A 22,752-nucleotide genomic window follows, 5' to 3' on the forward strand; every position below is an offset into this window, starting at 1 on the left:
GGATTCTGTTAGCATTGGGGCGGGGTGGGAGGAGTTGGGCTGCGACATACGCGTCCTACCCAAGACTTGCAGCTCCGTCGTGTTTCTCGCTGTTTTGTCCAGGGAAGCACCCTGTAAAAAAAAATCTCGCGAGTTCAACTTCCCTTTTGGGAGAGGGGGCGATATAAAAGTTTGAAATAAAGTAAAGTAAAGCCCAACCTGATGCAAACGCCGCTTCCAGCCACCTCTTCATCCTGGTGAAACTACGTTTTGAAAGGATGATCTGCGGGGGGGGGGATTTCCTGCACATTGGCAGTGGCGTCTCCTCACAGGGCTTCTCCCGATGTCCCAGGGGCGAAGCAACATCCCGTAAAGGAAGGCATGGAAATCCATACAACTGGGGATGTCAGAAGAAGCCTTGTGAGAAGACGCTGCTGCCAACGTGCAGGAAATCTCCTCCCCCTCCCCCTTCAGATAGTCTTGTGGGCTGGCCGGAGAAGTCTTCAATGAAATTCGCTCTGTCTGTGCCTCTGCAGGCAGCAGTGTCGGCAGCATCTCCTCGCAGGTCTCATTCTTCCTTCTCTTTGGCCGATTCTCATATATTTTCAAGCAAAACACTGCCAAGAGAGGGAAGTATCTCTTCTCCCTTCCTTGCCAAACTTTGAGTGTAGACGTAACGTTTCACAAAGCTCCTTAATCCGCGGCTGCTGGCTCCCTCGCTTTGTGTTTTTTATACACATACCGACATACCCACCCTTCCTGGGAATGCCGTTTCCCACTCCCAAGATTCCATTTCCAAGGAAAGAAAAGTGCTGGGGCCGCACTGGACTTTTCCCCCTGCCCTGACTCCTGTCAGCTTCAACTTTGCTCCTGAAACCCTGCGGGCCACTTCTCTGCTTGAGCTCAGCCGAAGGGGGGGTTGAGGGCAAGGGCGAGATGAAGCTGATTGCTTCCCCTTTGCCTCCTCTCCCAAAAGCAGTCTCGGGCGCAGCCACTTTTGCAGCAGGAGACTCAAGCCGGCCTTCCGAAAGGTACTGTAGCAGCAGCTATCCACAATTTTTTTACCCTTATTTTGTCCCAATCCACGTGGCTCACTGGCCACGTGGGTCGGGACGAAATAATGATTTAAAAATTGTGGATAGCTGCTGCTACAGTACCCTTCAGAAGGCCGGGGCGAGGCACGTGGGGTGCATCACTTGGCCTCCTGCTGCTTTTGTGGCCGTAATCGATGGCAAAGACAGCCGCACTTGCCGGAGGCCACGGCCTGAGCAGCACCCGCAAATCAGCTGTTTTTTGAATGGAAGCCGGATCAGCTCAACTGATCCGATTAAGGAGCCGAGAAGCGCTGAGGTGACTAGGGAAGGGAAGGGCTTCCTCCTGTACTTGCCATGGCACCCTTTCACTTGGGCTTATTTTTGGGGGGAGGGCGTATATTTACACCCACCTCAAAAACCAGGCAAAAACCAGGCCTGGGCTTATTAGCAGGACATGTTGTATTTTCGGGGAAACACGGTAGAAGACATTTAAAGAAAAAAACTGAACAGAAAGAGAAGATATTTGTGTCCTTTCTGAGGTTTAACCCTCATCTGCCATCTGCCTAAATTAATTTTTCCTTTTGCCAAATTTTCTAAGTGTTGAGAATATGGTTCCCAGGTATCTGGAAAGCAACACATGGGAAAGTTGACATAGATTAGTTGGAATGTAGACTTAGTATATATAGAATAACTATATTATATATTTATATATTATGTATTTCAGGAGCTTAATCTTTCCAATCTAGAAGCTAAAATGGCAGAGACAGAATGTACCATGACTGAACTTGAAACAACGGCCTCTCAACAGCTTCACATCTTAGCAAGGCAAAGTGAACAGGCACTTGAAATGGTGCAGAAAAAGTTGATCATGTCCAATGAAAAAGTGGAAGAGTTCATAACTTTTGTAAAGGTTTGGCATTTTAAATATCTGTGTCGCATGTAAATATATATATTTGCATATATACATACACAAACACACACATATACATGTTTTGTACAACAATTTAGGTGTGAGGCATATAGCTATTTATATCTATACATCCCTGGGGATTGTTGGCACCTTGAAGGCCTTCCCCCAGGCTTTTTAATATATTGTCTTTTTTTATTCTCTTTTTTTTTTGGAGGTATTGTATTTTAAATTGATTTTAGGGTTTTTAAAATTTATTTATTTTATTGTATATTGCCCACAGTCACTTTGATATAGAGGTTATTTAAATTTGACAAATAAATGAATTAATATTGCCAAATCTCTCCCCCCCCTTTTTTTTTAAAAAATGTCCTTCATGTCAGAGATCTCAAAACTTCTTCTTGGAGCATTAGATCAAGGGGGTAATTGGGCATATTCTTGTTTGTGTGTTGAAGATAAAATTTGGGATTGCCACAGCCAAGACATTTGTGTAAAGCAACAGAATCTGGTTTTTTTTGTGTGTGTTTGTCGTGGTGGTAATGACATTATTCAATGGGATTGAATCAATTTAAAAACCACTGTCTTGGCTGTTTTAAACTATTGTAATTACATAATTCAAAAATTATTCTAATTATGTTTATATTTAGTTTTGGAGACAGTTTGTGTTGTTGAGGAACAATCCTCCTTCCTCCACCTTGTTTATTCCATTGTTTATTCCATTTTTGCATAACTTCTTTATTTATTTGCAATATATTATCTTGCTTTCAAGTTACTCTGTCTTCAGATACATAGTCATAACCTCTTATTCTTCAGCCAAAAAGGCTGCTAAAATAGTTTTTAAATTGTTAGGCATTTATTGCCTCAACTTTAAGCTTGTACATTAAAATAGGCCTAAGTAGGGTTTTTTTATTGAAATCTGGAGGTCCACTCACTGGAGCCTGTTGCAAAAACATTTGGGGTGTGTGTGAAGATTTCTATTTCCTTTTGGATTATTAGAACTGAATAGAATTCAGACTACTGTTCTCCAGAAAGATCTGCTGCTTATTGTCCCAGGCATTCTTTGCTTCAGCCATAGGCAGCACGGACCATACCAGTTAACAATGGCCTGTCATTTTTTTCAGAATACTATACTCCTTTGAAATATTAGAAAATATTTGTAGCTTTAGATTTAGGCTTTAGATTTTGGCAGTGGTTTGCTCTCCAAGCTTGTTTCAATTTAGTTTGGTAACAAAATGTTCAGAAATTAAATTGAAACAAGCTTGGAGAGCAAACCACTGCCACTATACTCCATTCTATGAAAATCTTCAGAACTGATGTATGCAAGTAACATCTTCACCATACTATTTGCTATGACCTCAAGTTTTTACATACATAACTAATTTTACCAGTGTATTGAAATTGGGGCAGGAATAATTCCCCAAGGTTTAGCAATTTACATTTATGTGTATTATACTTCATTTTCCATTTGATTAACTGGCCAGCCAGTTTCAAACTTTTGGAGCTTTTCACAATCATTGCTGGTTTTTGATACATCAAATAGTTTGGCAACATTGAGGCATTTTGTCCCCTGCCCAGTGTCTCGCGACAGTCTCAAGAGACAATTGGTGGAACAGGCCATTACTATCTTCTTCAGATCAGAGCCATCCAGACTGTTCCCAAGAGCCAGGAACATCAGGGGTTTACTCCCGGCTGTTTGTGGTTCCAAAGGCCTCGCGGGGATGGAGACCAATTCTGGATCTGAAAATCTTGAACCGATATGTCCTTTATTGATGGTTCAAGATGCACTCCCTGCAGTCCATCCTGGAGAGCGTCCGCAAGGGCGACTTCCTCTCCTCGGTGGACCACACAGAGACGTATTTTCATATTCCCATCCTCCGCGAACACAGGCAGTTCCTTCGATTCAAGTACAGGGGCAATCATTACCAGTACTGGGCCCTCCCCTTCGGGCTGTCATCAGCCCCAAGGGTATTCACAAAAGTGCTAGCGGTGGTGGCTGCCCACTTCCGCTCAAGACTAGTCAGAATTCAAATATATCTAGATGATATTCTCCTGCTGTCCCCCTCCATCAGACAGGGCCACAGGGACATTCAAACTACCATTCAAGTCCTCCAAGGGCTAGGCTTTTCCATAAACCTGGCAAAAAGCTCTCTAAGCCCAGACACCCGCATCCTTCACCTGGGAGCTCTAAAAGACACTGTGCAGGGCAAAGTGTTCCTCTCAATTCGGCGACGTCACAGGGTCCAACTTCTCCAGTTGTCTCATCTCTTGGTGAAAATGGTGTCCTGCTTCTCCATCGTGCTGTGGGCATGCCTCCACTGCCATTGCCTGCAGTGGTACCTGTTGCCATACCAGAAGATGGACATCAGCTGTTCTCTGCAACAGGTTTGCCTCCCCGCACATGTGGGGATGTCCCTGGGGTGGTGGCTTTCCCCGGCATTGACTCAAGGGACTCTGTTTTGAGAGTCGATTCGTCTAACTATCACCACCGACGCAAGCCTGATGGGATGGGGGGCTCACCTTTGGTCAGAGATAGCTCAGGGACTGTGGTCACAAGCCGATCTTGCCAACACCATCAATTGGCTGGAACTGCGGGCCATCCATCTAGCCCTTCGGAGGTTCCAAAACACGGTGCGCAACACCCATATCTTAATCCTCACAGACAACATCACCGCACGTAAATCAGCAAGGGGGCATCAGGTCCGAACCACTAATGAGGGAGACGTGGCTATTGGGGCTTTGGGCAGAAGCCCATCTTCTCTCCCTCAGGGTGGACCACATCTCGGGCGTCGACAATGTTCAGGCCGATTGGCTAAGTCACACTCAGGTCGACCAGGGCGAGTGGAGCATCTCACACAGCCTCTTCCAGGAGATATCCCGCAGATACGGGAGACTGGTAATCGACCTCTTCGCCTCGAGAGAAAACGCCCTTCTCCCAGGGTACTTAACCAGGTATACATCCCCAGGAACGGAGGGGGTGAACACTTTACGGTGCCCGTGGCCCCCAAACACGTTAAGATGTCAGGTGGCAGCCCTCTCTACAGTCTTGACGCTACCGACAGGTGAGCCCATTTCACATCTGCCAAACATACGTTGGTTTCTCTGTGGAGCAACCAATATTCGTCCTCCAACGGTTCACAGATATCCAACCTGGGACTTAACCAAAGTTTTAGACTTTCTCACCAGAGCTCCGTTCGAGCCACTGCGGACTGTGTCACTTCAACATCTCACACTCAAGGTCTGTTTTCTAATTGCAGTAACATCGGCAAGATGAATCTCCGAGATCGCAGTTCTGTCGATTAGAAGCGACCTCTGTATATTTCACGCAGATAGGGTCGTTCTCCGTCTAGATCCGACATTTATGCCCAAAGTTAACTCAGCCTTTCATAAGGTTCAGGAACTTATTCTTCCTAATTTTTGTCCCAATCCTTCTCATGGGTTAGAAAAGAAGTGGCGTTCCCTAGACGTTTGCAGGGCTTTATGTATCTATATCAAACGCTCAGCTACGTTCAGACGTTCTGAAGCCTTGCTAGTCTCTTTTCAGCCAGCTTCCCTGGGTTCTAAAGTCTGCTCTTCCACCATAGATCGCTGTATCTCTAAATCTTACAGTGCCAATGATTTCACTCCTCCACAGGTATAACCCCTCATTCCACTCAGTGCGGCCACGTCAGCTGCCTGGGCTAATCAGGCGTCAGTGGAGGAGATTTGTAGGGCAGCTACTTAGACCGGTTTGCTTCTGCTGAAGCTGCCTTTGGAAGGAGGGTTTTACAGCAAGTCCATTCTCTGGACTCCTCTTCCACGGGGACCGGATCCCTTCCTTAATTAGGGACTAGCTTGGGTATGTCCCTACGTGACTGCTGTCTCTACCAATTGTGGAGAATGGACGATGGTACTTACCTGATACGCTCATTCTCACTGCAGGTGGAGACAGCAGTCACCTTCACCCTGTTCCGGTCTGGGTTCTCCTTCTTTAAGATTGGTTCTCCTTCATTAAGATTAGGTCAGTCCTTTTTTCTTCCCTTTCTTGGTTTTCCCTTATTCTCCTTTTCCATATCAACTACACGTCAGTCTACATCAGTCTTTGTCTAAAAGCTGGGGAAGAGCAGGAAGGAGGAAGGCTTTATAATCTGTAGACTCAGCCTATTGGTTACTGGACAGAGTAAATCCTACATGACTGCTGTCTCCACCTGCAGTGAGAATGAGTGTATCAGGTAAGTACCAATGCCCATTCTACCCAGACATCATATACTAATCTTCCCTAAAATGTATAGAGTTCTAAGCGTATTACAAAATGATCAGTATGTATTTCACAGCATAATTTTGGTAAAAGCTGTTAATCTGTCGCTCCTAATAGATAAACTGGAGGAAAATAAAGATGCAGTCTGAAAGTCAAATATTGATGATGATCAGAGCAGTTGCTATTGACATTCCCCAAGTTGCTAAATATTTATGTATAAAAGGTCCTCTGAAATCCTCTTTCCTTTTTTCCCCATAGAATGTTGCTAAAAAACTGAAAATCTTTCTCAGATTTCAGTGAGTGCACAAAGTAAACTCTACTTATATATTTACAAAAGCCACTCAGGGGAAATTAAGTTAGCACAGCTAGTATTCTTTTTATTCATACCATCTTTCTTTAAATATATTTTATACTTTTGCTCACTAGGAGAATGCCTATATTTGTGTGCTTTCCTCCTGAGGCTTTGATTTTCACTTTGCTTATGACTGTCCATCTTCTCTCAGGCCTTATATAATAAATACAGTAAAAACTAAATATACTATATTTATACAGGAAATACCAAATATTCACCCAAAACTATTTATGGCTCAATGGTTAAACATGCTAAGCTTTTCAGCTAGAAAACTGACAGCCTGGGTTCGAGACCTGAATTGCACAATGGGATGAGCTCCCATTATTTGCCTCTGCTCCGGCCCACTTAGCAGTTTGAAAGCATACAAATGCAAGTAGATAAATATTGTGTTTCTCTGAAAATAAGACCCTGTCTTATATTTTTCCCCACCAAAAAAGGCACCAGATCTTATTTGGGGGGGGGGGTGTCATTCACACTTACCTTACTTGTGGTGTTGCACCCAGCCTCTGTTTTGCTATCAGAGGCCTTCAAGAACTTATTTGGCCAGCAATGCTTTCTTGAAGGCCTCTGCAGCCGATAACAGAGCTTTGGATCGATCCAGAACTTTGTTATCAACTAGAGAGGCCTTCAGGAAAGCCTTGCCGGCTGCAGAAGAAATGGGCCAAGGTGTGCGAGGCCTTATTGCAACTATCAAAAGGTTAGTAGGGCAGCTCCATTATCCCCACATTCCCACCCTAGCTTAATTTTAACCCGCACACCCTGGTGTGGGCGGGATCTTTAGGGCTTATTTTGGGGGTAGGGCTTAAATTGGGTGCACATGTAAAAAATCAAACTAGGACTTACTTTCTGAATAGGTCATATTTTTGGGGAAATGCACTTTAGTAGGAAGGTAACAATGTTCCATATGCCTTGGTGTATAGTCATGCTGGCTACCTGACCACAGGAAGGGTCTTTGGACAATGCTGGCTCCCTTCACTAAGAAATGGAGATGAACATTGCCCGCTAAAGTCAGATATGACTAGACAGGAGAAACCTTTAACTTTACTTTGATTTATAGGAATGACTTGGACCATGCTGGCTGGGAATGCTATGGACTGTATTTCCAATTAATCTGGAGAGCACTAGATTTTAGAAGGCTGACCTAGAGAGGCTTCATAAGATACCTACTTTAATGTGTAATGCATGAATTTTGTATTGTATGGTTGAACACACATGTATGTGCACCCTAATTATACTTTTTCTTTGCACTGTCCTTACTACTTAATTTTTTTCTATGTGATTATTATGCACCACATAGCTGACCATTCCGTCCAAGTTGTGACTTTTTCCAACCTACTGGATAAGGCATTGTTTGGATGGCTTCCATCTCATCTTTCTCTTTCATTTGACTGATTTCTTCCTTTCAATATTGCCCTGTCAAAGCTTCACATCTTCAGCTTTGAGTTATTTTTAAGCCTGTGTATATCTGCAAGAAACCTGTACACATGTCAGTTATGACTTCACAAAAAGGAAAGTTAAGAATTCTTGAAGGGAATGAAAAACAAACTTTTGAAACAAAAATGGATCTGTCGTTAAGTAATGATATTTGTGATGATAATTCAAGTAAGCCTTTTTAAAGAGCTATTTAATAATAGTTTCATTCAGAGATCTTATGTCGTGAGCATATTTTAAAAATTATGTATATTTAGATAAATGACAATTTTCATCAGCAGTAGGGAATATTTTTCTGGTGGAAGCAGGTAAAGATTTCACCAGAAGATCATTTTCTGTTTCATTTTTATTTGATCAGATTTCGATTATTTTGATTAGAAAAAGTATGTTCAGTGTTTTTGGAATCAGATTTTTTTAAACCTTTGTGTGATGTAGGAAGTTTATTTTTTTAGGAATTCAGTCAGTTTTAGATATTCAGTCTGTTTGGAATCATTTAAAAGCTAGTTTGCTTATTTAAAAAGTAATAATTTTGTTAAAAAGTAATACAAACTTTAAAAAAATAAAAAATAAATGGTGCAAAAAATAAAAAAAGAAATAGAAAATAAAGAATAAAGAAAAAATATCGCAAGAAAAATTAGAAAAGTGTTCGTTACAAATATAAAAATTTTAGTAGCTTATCTTCCCTTAAAATACAATATCTTCTTCACATATTCAATCTTTTATCTATAAACAAGTACATGCCTCATCATTTCAACCCTGATCAGCCAAAGTCCATTAAAGGTTATGAGAGATAACAACATATCTATTTTAACCTTTATCAAATTATTTATATTCATTTCTTTTACTTTTAACAATTTTTAGTTTTAGTTTTTTCAAATTATAACGTATACCATTATTTGTCTTAATTTTTTTCCTTGTCCCTTCTCACAAAATTCTTCAAAACTTTAACAAACTTTTGTAAATCCAAAGGAATGTTATCCAGGTCGCTCTCTTGGTTTGTTATTTGTATGTCTCTTTTAATTATTAAGATTAAGTTTCTTTTGTATGTTCCACTGTAGCAACTTTTTACATATCATATTTGTATCTTGACATTTTTAAATCCACTTTCATATCAGTCTCAGTCTTGTCATGTAAAACTCCGTCTTCTTCTATAACATCTTTAAACACTATTTATAGAACCACACACACTTTAAATTAACCTCTGGGTCCTTTGTTCTAAAATATCCTTCAATATGTTGAAGTGTTAAAATATGTTGCTTCATTCTGCATTACCAAGCAAATCTAAGTGTTTTAATTTTCAGACTTGTTGTTCCATGGTTCCTAATAACTGAAAAGCAAGTGACAAAGCCCTTATCAAATTGATTAGAAAAGGAAGTATGCAAATTGAATGTCTTTTGGAAGAAATCTGGCCATGGTTTGAGCAAGATGGCTATTCTCTCATCTCCCAGAACATTAAACCCACCAGAGACTGCTGTCCTGCAGTCTCTTCATGAAGAGCAACTGTCTGGAGCACTTTTGGGTGTTCTTTATCCAAAGAAGAATGACAAGAGCCGGTTTATTCACCACCTCTCTATTCCACGTGGTCATCAGCATTGCTTTTAGCAGAGTTCCCTTCACTGTGCCTTTTCTTTACTAGAACACTTATTACATCAGCTTTGATAAGAGTTTATAATTAAGAATCAATGAAATATATATGTATTAGATAAAGTTTACTATAGTTGATTGGTAGAAAGGAGGTAATAAGTCTTGAATGTTATTCAAAGTTGTACAGGCAGATTTTTGCTTATCTCTTTCTGTGTGTGTTTATGTAATATCTGTTTGTGTTAGAAAAGAGTCCCCCAAAAATATTTTGAAGTAAACAGGACATAAAGAGAGGAAGGGAAATCTGTCTCTTGCGTTGTAGCTTTTTTTAAATGCTAGAAATCACTGGATGCAATCTGTTATTTGTAGCTTTTATAAAATCGATGACTTCTATAACTGTCTCTAATAATGTTAGATATTGAAGAGTATAACATAGTTGATAAAAATCCCAAATAGCTGCTACATTAATTATCAAACCATAGGGTTTTATGGATGCAGATCTGTGTTTAATTCCTAATTTTGGATTATATGAATTCTGTAAATAATAATCATTTGAAAGAATAGAAATGATTGAACTTCTAGAGATAGTGTACAGTATGATTTCTCCGGAACTGCCATTTCTATTTTTAACAATAAATATTTCAAAGTGAAGATAGAACAGTTTGTCTTAATTTTACACACACGTGTGTGTGTATGTATGTATGTATACACATATACAACTTTGTAAATCTTTAAAAGTGAATGTAAATGGGATTTCACAATAAGGACTTACTTTATTACAAGAGCTAGTTTGGTATAGTGCAATGTTGTTGAACCTTTTCGGCATCGAGTGCTGAAACGGGAGCACATGCTTGCATTTGGGGGAGCACCAGAAACCGGAAGAACAGTTCCCCAATGTGCATGCATGCACCGGGAAGCTGAGCTTCAAGTATGCATGCACACTGGTCACCTGGTCTTTTGGTTTCTGGCACACATGCATGCGCAATAACCAGATGGCCGGCGCACATGTGTGTGCCGGAACCTGGAAGAGCAATGGGCAATGACTGGCATGCCAGGAGAGATGGATCTGTGTGCCACTTCTGGCACGTGTGCCATAGGTTTGCCATCACAGGTATAGTGGTTAAGGCTCTAGGCTACAAACTAGTCATGCATTAGTCCTGCATTACAAAGCCAGTTGGGTGGCCTTGGTCCAGCCACTCTCTCTCAGCCCTTAGGCAAGTGCAGACCAAAAACCTTGCTAAGAAAACTGTAGGGACTAATCTAGGAAGTCGTCTGGAATCAGAAATTGTCTTGAAGACAACAACAACAATACTTTATTATATGCAGCAATTCATAAGCTAGGAAAGAATATTGAATGTTTTAAAATGTAAATACTTCCCTCATTTAGAAATTTACATTAAAAGAATCATCTTTTTCTACATACTGCTGGAAAAACGTGTTTAAAAAAAACCCTTTACTGAATATTCTACTCACTAGCTTCTCTGGGAACAAAGTACCCACTAAGGCTTTTATTAAGGAACAGCCACAGTAGATGTTACTGATTAAATTAATTCTCCATCAGAATCACTCTTCATGTGGGATTTAGGCAAATTGAATCAGAGGTCTGGATGGTGACACTGAATATCTCTTAGACTGAAAACATAATAATACACTTTGAATTGTAATGATTGAAATGTGTTTGACTGGATTTTTCAACAGCTGCTCAGCTGCAGCATCTTAAAATGTCTCTTTTCCCATGCTCCTGGATGGGGTTGCAGGCCTAGAACTGGCTTTATGGTAAAAGAGAGAGAGGGAGGGAGAGAGCTGCCCACCCTTTCTCAAGACTGCCCAGTGTACCCTCAATTCCCAAAAGAAAAGTTCGTCTGCCTTTAGCATTTCTTGTCCTTTGCAAAGAGCTGGGTGCGGTTGACAAGCTTGATGGCTTTAAGGAGAAGACTTGGCTTTACTTTTGTGGGTTAAAATCATCAAGCACACATTCCTGGAGAAAATTAACTTTACGGGAAACAGCTTACCAAATGACTGAGTGTGAGACAAGGTTGTATTGCGGCCTGTACACTATTTAACAACTATCATCATTAGCCAAAATTAGTCACTTGCTTCATCAAGTGACTATCATCCATTTATCATTATAAAATCAAAAGAAGAATCAAGACATTTGTTCTTGAATAACCAACTTTTTCTAGAACAAAATGGACAATTTGATATAAAGCATTTGGATAATATTAAAATACGTGGGAAAGGGGAGCTAGATTGGCTGAACTTTGTCATTATAAATGGCCCAGCAGCTTATTAAAACAGATAATTGACTATCAGTAGAAGAACACAGTAGTTGTCCAAATTCTAATACTTTTGCAATTAAAGTAATATATTGTGATTTATTTGTAATGCTTCCTTTCTCCCTTATGGTTCATCTGTTCTGTGCATAAAACTGGCACTCAGTTTCTTCAGCTGTTCAATTTCTTCAGGTCCACTAGAATAATTTCCTTTGACAGGGATTTTAGAATCTCGTCTGCAAAGATGCTACCTTGTGATCCTGATAACAATAAAAAATGTATAACTACAGACTTTGCCTTGGGGCAGCAACTTCAAAGTAAATAGTTTAAAGACCAAATCCTTGCTATAAAATCAAATCATTCTTTATAGTTTAATTAATATTTAAACCCTGTTTTTCACAAATAAAGTATGACTGATCTGCTTATATAGGAATTGCTTTTCAAATTTCCAATAGCTATTTTCTGTGTCAGATTATTTTGAAGTTTTAAAATATACTCTTGTTACATAGACAGTGGGCTCTCATTTAGACATGAATAACAAATTGCTACTTACTTACTTACTTACTTACTTACTTACTTACTTACTTACTTACTTACTCACACACACACACACACACACACACACAGAGACACTGATCATGGTATTTTTCATTTTACTACCTTCTTATTTGGAAACTGCTAGTTTTATTTCTAATTTGTTTATGTATTAAACCTATGTGGCTTATATTGCAAAACAATGGCAATAGATGCAAGATTGAAAATATTGATATCATAAGCTGTTAGTTTATAGCAATTTTGCTGACAATAATATATTCTAATATTCTTAAATAATATTATTTTTAAGTACAATAAAAGTAAAAAATGGAGATAAAATAGTAGAAACTCCTTGGACACGGTATCTTCTATTTATGTTTGTCATATACATTATACCTGCTGCTAAATTAAAATTAAGTAGAATATATGTCTTCACCGCATCTACCTCTCAGCCTTACAGGTCACTCATTTATTGGAAACTGTTATTTTCTTTCTGATGTAAAATTAGGTTTGTGGTATGTTTTTGCAGGTTAGAGACAGTTTTCTTTTCCATTCTTCGTTTTCTCTGTCTTCTGTTAATAATACTTTGCTTTTCTTTTTTTGGTTCTGCTCTCAAGCTTGTTTACTACATTTTGTTTACTACATTTTTCCACTCTTGCTTTTTAACTGAAGTTCAACTTTAAAGTGATTGTCTACTTTAAAGAGATAAGAGGTACTGTAGCTCTTTGCCTAGCAGTTCTTAATTATCTTACGTCAAATGAAATTCCTGTCTTTATTCTTTTAAAAAAATATTATTGCAACAGGAATTGAAATAGACCACGTTTAATTAATCAGGAATATCTTATCTGGGCAACAGAGGCATGTATCTTTTATCATAAACATATTAGTTCATGCATAGTTATGCATGTCAGAGGCTGGCAATTGTTGTTGGGTCCCCATAAAGGTTGAGTGATCCAAAGACTACAGAAGGTAACTTGATGGTGGAAAGTGAGGAGAAAAATGTGAATTCCCAGGAAATGAAGATTTGACACTCCCCCCCCCCCCCAAGGTTTAAATGGCAATTGAGGCTTTTTTTCTGTTTTGTTTTTAAACTAAGCTAAGCCTGTTAGACTTACATGGCACTTTTAGAATGGTTTACATTTATAGAAAATTTAATGACGTTGATTTGACAGTCTCACAAAAGAAAGAGCAGGTTAGCTGTAAAAGAAATCAATTAAGGTGGTAGCTTACCCTTTCTTGTGGTCAGAATTTGGACAGTTGCAGATTCTTTAGTTTGGATTCATGCACTAACAGAAGTTGGATTAAGTTGCTTTTTCCATTCTGTGATTCCTATAAAAATTCCTCAATTTTTTTAAAATAAAGAGCTTTGAAGTCACCATAGCTGTAGCTTCTTTTAAATCATCTTTGCTTTAGCATGTCACAAAATTATCACTTTACGTTTACATCTATTATTTGTGAAGACCTAGGCCCGGGATGGTGAACCTAGCCATTGGTCAGGGCACGCGAGGCGTTGCCCTGTCAGCTGAGTTCAGCATTTTTAAAAGCCATTTTTCACCTTCCCCAGACTCCAGAGGCTTTATAGGATCTTGGGGAGGGCGAAAAGAGCCTCCCCATCCTCTGGAGGCCCTCCTGAAGCCTCCGGAACACAAAAAGCCGGCCCTATGGGCAAACCGGAAGTTCAGGACAGACTTCTGGTTTGCTCGTAGGGTCGGTTTAAGCCTTCTGGAGGCTTCAGGGACCTTAAGGAGACTTCCCTGAAGCCTCCGGGGGACTAAAAACGACCCTACGAGCAAACCGGAAATCATTTCCGGTTTGCTTGTAGAGTCGGTTTAAGCTCCCCGGAGGCTTCAGGGATGTTCAGCAGGCTGTCCTGAAGCCTCCGGAGGACTAAAAACAACCCTATGAGCTCATAGGGTCGTTTTTAGTCCTCCGGAGGCTTCAGGAAAGTCTCCTGAACGTCCGTGAAGCCGCCAGAGGGCCTCCGGGGGACGAGGGAGGCTGTTTTCGCCCTCCTATAAAGCCTCTGGAGCCTGGGGAGGGCGAAAAAAGCATGTAAAAAAATGGGGGGGAGCGCCTCTCATGCGCACATGCGCACTGGGGGGGTGGCGTGTTGCATTATAGGTGTGGCACGCCCATGCACGACCCCCATGCGCTCCCCCCCTTATGGCACGCGAGCCAAAAAAGGTTCGCCATCGCTGACCTAGGCTTTCAGTTACAATTTTCACACTACTCAATAGAAATAGACAACATCATACATACTAAAAATTGTACATCCTGCAGCTTTACACAATTATTTTAAAGGTTATATTCATCAATTTAAAATTCAGATTAACTTTTAGTCAGATGATGGAATATGCCTTTCTACTTATTAACACATTATTCGTGTTCCAGATTATTTTTAATGAGTGGTTTGTTTTCAGTCAGATGATTTACTCTATATCTAATCCAGTGCTTTCATCTGACAGATACTGCTTTGTTTTTCTTGTGTCCTAATGCTAACAAACTAAATATGACTGTGTAATTCAGATATAATCTCTATAAATCTATAGTTATCAAAAGAGCGCTTGCTCTTTCTATCGTACTAGTATAAACCAGTACTGTTGGTGAAGCTGATCATTTCCTTTCATGTTCATCAATGAACCTATTAGCTACTTTAGAAAAAATTGGGTTCATAGGGAGTCACAGGGGGGATTTTATTTTCCATAGTACTCTGGTGAGAAATTAGATCATCATGATCTAAAACATGTAAGCTTTCATGGCAAAAGCTTCACGCTATGAATGTTACCAACATTAAAAAACACTTTTGACTATTAGTAGTCCTCCTGTGTTATTATTGATAAGGAACATTGAAAAAATAAGTTTCCACGAGAACCTGGGTTGGAGAAACCAGTGATTTGAGTGATTATAGTTTTGTTCATTGATGGGCCAGAATCAGTTAGAAATACTTAAGAAAATTGAAATCAATATGCTGGATGCAACAAGACATTAGTGCTATAGATTCAACAAGCTCTAGAGGGTTCTTTATAGGTAGTCCTTGACTTAAAGCTATTCATTTAGCAACTGTGAAAGTTACAATGATACTGAAAAAAGTGACTTATCATGCACTTATCATCTAGTGTATTTATATTCCAACAGCAGCAGCCAAGTCCTCAAGAGTAGCAAGAGATTCTCCTTGGGCCCAAGTATGACATCCTTCTCTGGGAGAAGACTACCACAATCTCACAAGAAAAATCAAGCACCTGTTGATTTGTTCACTAGTGCCCAACATTAATTCTGCAGTCTCTCTCTCATTGCGTGTGCAAAATAGGGACTTCTCATTTCTTTTTTATGAACTTCAGACTGCATTTAAAAGTGAAAAACTTTTCGATTTGTTGAGCATTGCTCATATCCTGTTGATTTGTTTCCATTTATATTTACTTATTTATTTAATCTCCAGATTTTTATATTGCCCCAATCTAATACTTTGGGTCACCCATAGATATTGGCATTGTCAAATGCTAATATTATTTTTTGCAGAGCCAGGCTAATTAGCAGTATGCTGTGGCTATTGTTATCACAGTTGGTTTCCTTCTATTGTTAATATTATTCATTATTCATTCTATTAAGCATTTAATGCTATTATGCATTATAATTCTTTTTTTCTTTCAATCCATAACCATCTCTGTTTGCAAGTAAAATATCAGATACAGCACTTTGCTTGTTGGATGGGTTTGGGTCTAATAGGCAAAACAAAACAAAACAAAAAACCTGCTGTTTGAACCGGCTAAGTAGAACAGCTTTTTTTTTTTTCAGTTGGTGAGAATATTTTCAAAAAGCTGTTTAAAATTATCAGTTTTTTCTGCAATTTGGGTAACAGGTAGCAGTCAAAATAAATTACGATATATGCCTATCCATTCTTATAGCTTTGGAATGAAAAATAAGGAAACAGTAGCCTCTTTTTCGCATATGACCAGAATATACAATACTCTACATATTTTCTGCCAACATAATAATTTAGTTATTGTGACTGTTGAAATACAGCCAAGTTGTAATATTCCAGTTGGGGTTCTTATATTCTAACTGTAAAACAAAAACGTATGTTTTGCAGTTCATAAACATCTCTATTATTCAGATGTTCCACTGATACCTTGTAAAATAATCAGGAATATACAGTATATATACTTGATCCTAAGAGCAGTGTGGTGGCCTAGAGGTGAACCTGTCACCACACAATCAAAAGGCTGTGAGTTCAATCCCAAGTAGCAGCAGAATATTTCTTTCTCTGGGCTCAAATATTTGCTGTGAACTTTGTAAAGGCATCAGGAAGGGTATGTGGCCAGTAAACATTCTAGCTCCATTCGTCCCAACTCCACACAGATGCAAAGGATTACAGGGTCGTTAAAATACACACACACACACACTTCGCCCTGTAGTTGATTTTCTGGGGAAAGTTCAGATGGTGAAAATTCAGGTAGTTTTATACAGAACTGGACTGATTCAACCAAGTTAACGGGTCCCTGGCCTACTAATTTTTCACAGTATGACACTGATTTGCTCTACTAATTTTTTCTCTAAAAAGACCAGTTATAAATACCTGTTTAACATTCTAACTTAGGGCCCATAATTTTATTAATACACTAAAGTTATTACAATATGAATAATGCATGTCCATTGATTTGGGGAATGAACAAAAAATCCTAGGTGTCTACTAAGACGAGAAACTTTAAGTGGTCCAGAAGGGAAAACAAAATTGAGAACCACTGATCTAGATCAAAACAGGTCTTAAAATAGTGGCAAATTTACTACTGTAGCAGCCTCTGAGAATTCTTAATTGTAAGTTGGAATATTTTTTTTTAAAAAAATGTTTTTCGCATTTAGTTACTTAATTTGAAAATGTATTTATTAATTTGTTTATCAACTAAATAAACAAAAGGAAGTATTATTAGACATCCCTTGACATTTATATTATCCCATGTATATATACATATACAGATATAAATGTGGAAATAGATATTGTCATTTCCAGCCTATTTTGTTTGACTTGTATTAGAATGACAACTGTATTTTGCTGAATTGTTTATTTCCCCAAATGTGTGGGCTGCAATGTGTTGAAATGACCTCCCCCCGGATATTAGGATTACCACTGACCTCCGCTCCTTCCGTTCAAAACTCAAGACCCACCTTTTTCAACTAGCATGCCTGGCTCAACCATAGCTCCATTTTATTCCTCCTGGCAATTTTTAAACTTGTAATTTCCATTGGGGTTTTAATTTAACTTATTTTAATATTTCTATGTTATTATAATATTGTATTGTGTTTTATACCTCCTCCGTACAATGTGTAATTTTATAATATGTGTTTTATTTATTGTACGCCGCCCCGAGTCCCTTTGTGGAGAGGGAGCGGCTAACAAATTTAATAAAATAAATAAATAAATAAATAAAATTGAAAGTAGATAATTAATCATAAATACTTTTACTTATTTTTATCTTCACAGAGCTTGGCCACTGAGCTACAGCATAATGTGAAAGAGATGCGAACACGAATCAGATGTACTAAAAAAATGCAAGAAGACAAAAAATGTGGTGGTAACATTTCCAAAGAATCTGTTCACCGGGCTCAATCCTTGGCAGCATCAATTCTTAATATTTCAAAAACTGATTTAGATGAGATTCTCGATGTTGTAAATGATGAGGTAAGTTATACTAATTAGTCTAAGAATTAATTTTAAATATTTATTTGGTATAAAGTGGCATAGGTTCTTATAAATCTTATAAATCAATAGTGTAAGAAATATCAAATTCCTTTAAACTTGTTTTACTATTTTTTATATGTAATAAGCAGTAAGCAGTTTATCGGATGTCCTTAGTTTACTTAAATAAGAATCTCATCTTTTCATTTCTTTTTATCTTGCTAGTATTGAGTTAATATCCATTCTCGGATCTCAATTCTCCTATTATTTTAGCCACTGAACTTTCAAAATTCCATACGCTGCCAAAATAAGTTTTTTTTTTTTTACCATCTGTCTCTTATTGATAAATTCCCTTTATAGGGATCGTTAAAAATTGCTCCCCATATCTTAAACCAATCAGGTCTCCACTGCTATCTAAATGTGGGATATCAATGAAGCATTTTTTGATATTATTGTGAGCCCTACTGCTCAATAAATCTAATTTTGATCTCATAAGACAAGGATAGGCAGTTCAGACCTACACAGTCTATTGAGTTTTTTGCTGCAACTTTAAGTTTTGTTGACCTGGGAAAAGGTGCAAAAAACATACACTTAGAATTAAATACTTCTGAGCTCAGAAATGTGTTTTAAGTGCCAGAATAAATTAATTGACCTTACAGTCCTTTAACACAAAAACCTGCTTTCCCCAAGTTTCCTCATTTTCAGTAGTATAATTAGGAAACAATTACAAAAGATTTGTTATTGTTATACAGTAATGAATTAGAAAACATAATTCATCTGTTACAGATCATGGACCTATAAATCCTGGCCTACGTTCTGCCTACATTTGCTCTCAGCAGTTTTAACTTTTATTTGCCTAAATTCCCAGCTAGGTGCAATAACCAGCTAATCTTAGTTTGATCTTTAAAAACTAAGCGGAGTCGGGCAGGGTTGGAAGGGAGAGCACCAGGAAATCTTAAAGCTAGATTAGGAAGTTGAAAAAATGTTCTAAAAATATGCACTGGCAACTTTTGTTTTATATTGTAACCGAATACACCATTGATATATCCATAACATTACTAGAACCCAAGCTCAATGCAGAAAGTCATTGTTTTTTTATATGTTAAAGTACCAAAGCTCTGAACAGCCCTCATTTTACAATTAAATTAGATGGCTGCTGGTTCCTAATTGGTGACAAAATACAGAACAGTTGAGCTTCATCAATTGGGGAGCTAAAGTCAAGCTGAGACTTTAGGACAGCCATGAAAAAAATAAACAGTCTGAAAATTGTCAAGGAAACAGATTTTTCCTCTTTCTGCTTTTTCTCCACTTTTTAAGAATTACTATCAGATAGGTTAGTCTTCTCGGCAAGTAGTGTTAGTACCAACTTGATTGTAGCATAATAGACATTTTTTACAAGATTTTTATTTTTAGGAAACAGAACAGATGAAAATGGAATATGAAAGTGACAAAGAGTGGTTGGGCTATCTACAAAAACTTCTGGAAGGACAGGTATTCAACATTATCTTTTTACAATTGTAACCAAGACTGTGGTTTATATAGTTCATGTTGACAGATACTTACTTAATAGACCTGTGCAAATAATTTAGCCCTTACTCTATTAGAAGTTTCACAAGGATTTTGAAGTACCTTACATTGAACAGCTGTTTTAAGGGGGTAGATCAGAGAGGCCTTCATTCAAATAACCTCCAGAGGCCTATTATTTAATGAAAGAAACCCTGGTTTGGTTAAAAAAAAATGGCTGTGATTAATGACATTGATGGTCCCCTTGTTCAGTCTGAAGATTGGAAGGGATAATTTTCTCCACTATAGTTAAGTAACTTTGGGGGGGGGGGGGGAACTACTCTGAATGACCTCCTCACTCATCTTGGACAGCTTGATTGAAGAGATCCCGAACTCCTGTAACAAAGAATTTAATGGTGGCCAAGCCCACGGCATTTGCAAGTGTCTCATTCTGTTCCTTTTCTTATTGGTAGGTTCTCATTTTGTTAAGAAATGAAAAATTGTCATAGGCTATTGCTGTTACTACAAATATCTTTTGAGTGCTTTACTATTTTCTGTTGGAAGAAGCTCCTATCAGTTCGTTTAGGAGACATTTCCAATGATGAATGCCTAATTGAAAACATTACATTTTTTATCCATTTTATCTGGCAGTAGCCTCTTTTACTAGGAACTCAGAAATCATAATAAGGCTATAACCTCTCACATGGGTTTGCCTTTTTCCAATAAAAAAAATGTCTGAGAAAGACATGTCTTGGCCAACAGCAGTGCTCCAAAGCCATTCATTTTTTTCTCCAGTCACCTCTTATTTGCGACGCAAAGGAATGCTTGCAAAGTGAGGACACCTTACTTCCTTAGCCAGGAAGGCAGAGGAACTGAAATGGAGGGGACTAGAAAAACAGTAACGCCAGTGAGATGCAACCATTGGTTAGCCATCCCAAAGCTAGGGAAAAAGAGAGTGAGTTGAAAAATGTTTGGATCCCTTGAAAGAATTCACATTAGTATGAGAAGTACAGGTACAGATTTGATTAATGAATATCAAACTAATTTGTAAATTATCTTTATTCAGATTATTAATTAAAATGTTTTGGATTTTTTTTTCAAATTTAAAAAGTACTCCAAATTCAAGTGTATTTTGTAAGGTTTTTTTTCTGATAGTCTGAGTGGTTTTGAGTGAGATGGAAGACAGGTTAGCACTATATTTGTTTGAGCTAACTTTACCGATAGAAAGGAAAGCATCCAAGGATACAGGCAAATGTATTAATTAAATTACTGAGCCCATCTGTATCCTTGGTGGAAAGAAAAGGATCCATTCTCTCATCCGTCTTTTAAAAAAAGAGATTTTTTTTTATTATGTGCCTTTAAAGTTAGTAGTTGATATGGACACCTGAGGAGTTCATGGGTTTCAGTGACCTTTTACTATGGACCTGTTTCCAGTCAATTCATGTTTTCCTCACAGCCAGACAGCTGTTTATTACCATGTCTTCCCGCATTCTCTACAATATTTTCTACTGAGACCTCAAGCAGCTTGTTAGTGGGAAGTAAATATTGATTTGGCATCCTGTCAATGCAGAAAGAATGAAAAAATTTCCACCAGAGGCCCCTCAAACATTTTCCTATCGACATTTTCTGGGCAGAGTGGAAAGCTGCATAGAGGATGACAAGGCTGAGACTAGTTGAAATCCCTGAGGGGTCCATTGAGACCGCCGCTGTGACCTGTGTGATACTTTTTCTTCTCTTTCAAGTCTTTTTTTTTAATACACACACAGTCTGCTGGGAGGCACCCCTCTTGTAAGTGATCAAGGGCAGCTTATTGGCAGGTGAGAGCCTGCTTTTCTAGTCATAGCGAGGCAGCTTTTGTTTCAAGATGGCTGACAACATAAACTGGATTTTTCAAACTTCTGTCGACTGTAATGCATTTTTCATTTTCGTTTTGTTAATGGGGCAGTCGAGTCTGAAAGGCAAGTGCTTTTAAAATATGCTCATGACAAACATCTTGATACTTAGTGCGCTGATGGCATCAACATTGTTTCTGCTCAGGAATTACGAATAAGCAGTGGTGATCAGTATAAAGCTGTTTTTTTATCAGCCAGATGAGAGTAGAGCACGTGTTTACGTAGTTGAAAATTTATAGTTGAATCTCATATTGCGGCTGCTATTTATTATCAAAATATTTTGCTAAAGAAATGTCAATAACTTGATTGTCAACAAATTCTGCTAATGTGACTTCAACTGGAAATACCAATTGTACAATTGCATTCTAGCATTGATTCACATGTAACTCTGATTACTCTTCATTGTAGTTAAGAGATTTGGATCTGGAACAAATGCCAGGAACAAATGCTTCTCCTTACTTGCTTAGCATACAGATTATCACCATGCTCTAATTTTACTCTGTATTACTACTCAATTGTCACCAATGTTTACAGTGGCTAATGCTAAATAAGATTTGAACTCCAATTAAGAATTTATTAGGGGAAACATTGATGCTGAAGTAGTGATATTTAAACCTTAAACTTGGAAAGATGATCTACTCCAACTTTCTGCGCAGTAAAATATTTTTGAAGACTTACTACTCACCCTCTGTTTAGAAACCTCCAGTGGAGAACTTATTTGTCAGGCAATATTTTTATTTATATAGTCAGGAAGTTTCTCCTCTTGTTTACTCTTCCTTGCAGTTTCAATCTGTTCTGGAGCAATAGATGATAAATCCACATCCTCTCCTATGTGACAACCTTTCAGATATTTAAGATTGTTTTATCTTCTCGGTCAACTTTTTTGAAATCTAAATGTTTGCAGATCTTTTAGCTGGGAATCCCCCATAGGGATTGGTATCCAGATTTTCAACATCTTGGTGAACAACCCCTCTGAACTTGCTTTAATAGGGCATGGTCCTGTTTGAATTGTGGTGCCTGGAACCGGTCACAATATTCCAAGTGGAATCTGATTCAGAGTAAAGCAAATAATTATTACTTGTGATCTAGTTTCTATGCCTTGGAAATGATATAAGGGAAAAAAGAGTGATGTAAGGCAATGCTCTCATTTTGTTTGCTCTACCTTTTAACCAAGATTCTTAGTTATCTAGAATTACATTTGCACTAGTACTTAACCACGAGACACCTGGATCTGTTCTGATACAAGGGACACTCTATCATTATTTTGAACTTCTCGCCACAGCAAAAAATTTAGATTGTCCAGCTTAATTCAATAGAGCTTACTCCAAAGTAAGTGTGTGCTAATTTTTTGATTGCATTTG

General features: G+C 38.3%; 1 protein-coding gene across 1 annotated transcript in view; it reads left to right on the top strand.

The window, feature by feature from the left end:
• Positions 1–22,752, top strand: part of CNTLN (centlein) — a 216,945-nt gene that overhangs the window by 183,110 nt on the left and 11,083 nt on the right. Inside the window, exons 22-24 of the mRNA XM_081940175.1 lie at positions 1,738–1,923; positions 17,802–17,999; positions 19,410–19,487. Coding sequence (XP_081796301.1) covers positions 1,738–1,923; positions 17,802–17,999; positions 19,410–19,487 — 462 coding nt within the window. The remainder of the gene's footprint in view (positions 1–1,737; positions 1,924–17,801; positions 18,000–19,409; positions 19,488–22,752) is intronic.

This window comes from Natrix helvetica (genome assembly GCF_964273705.1).
Source record: "Natrix helvetica genome assembly, chromosome: 2".
Classification (NCBI taxonomy): domain Eukaryota; kingdom Metazoa; phylum Chordata; class Lepidosauria; order Squamata; family Natricidae; genus Natrix; species Natrix helvetica.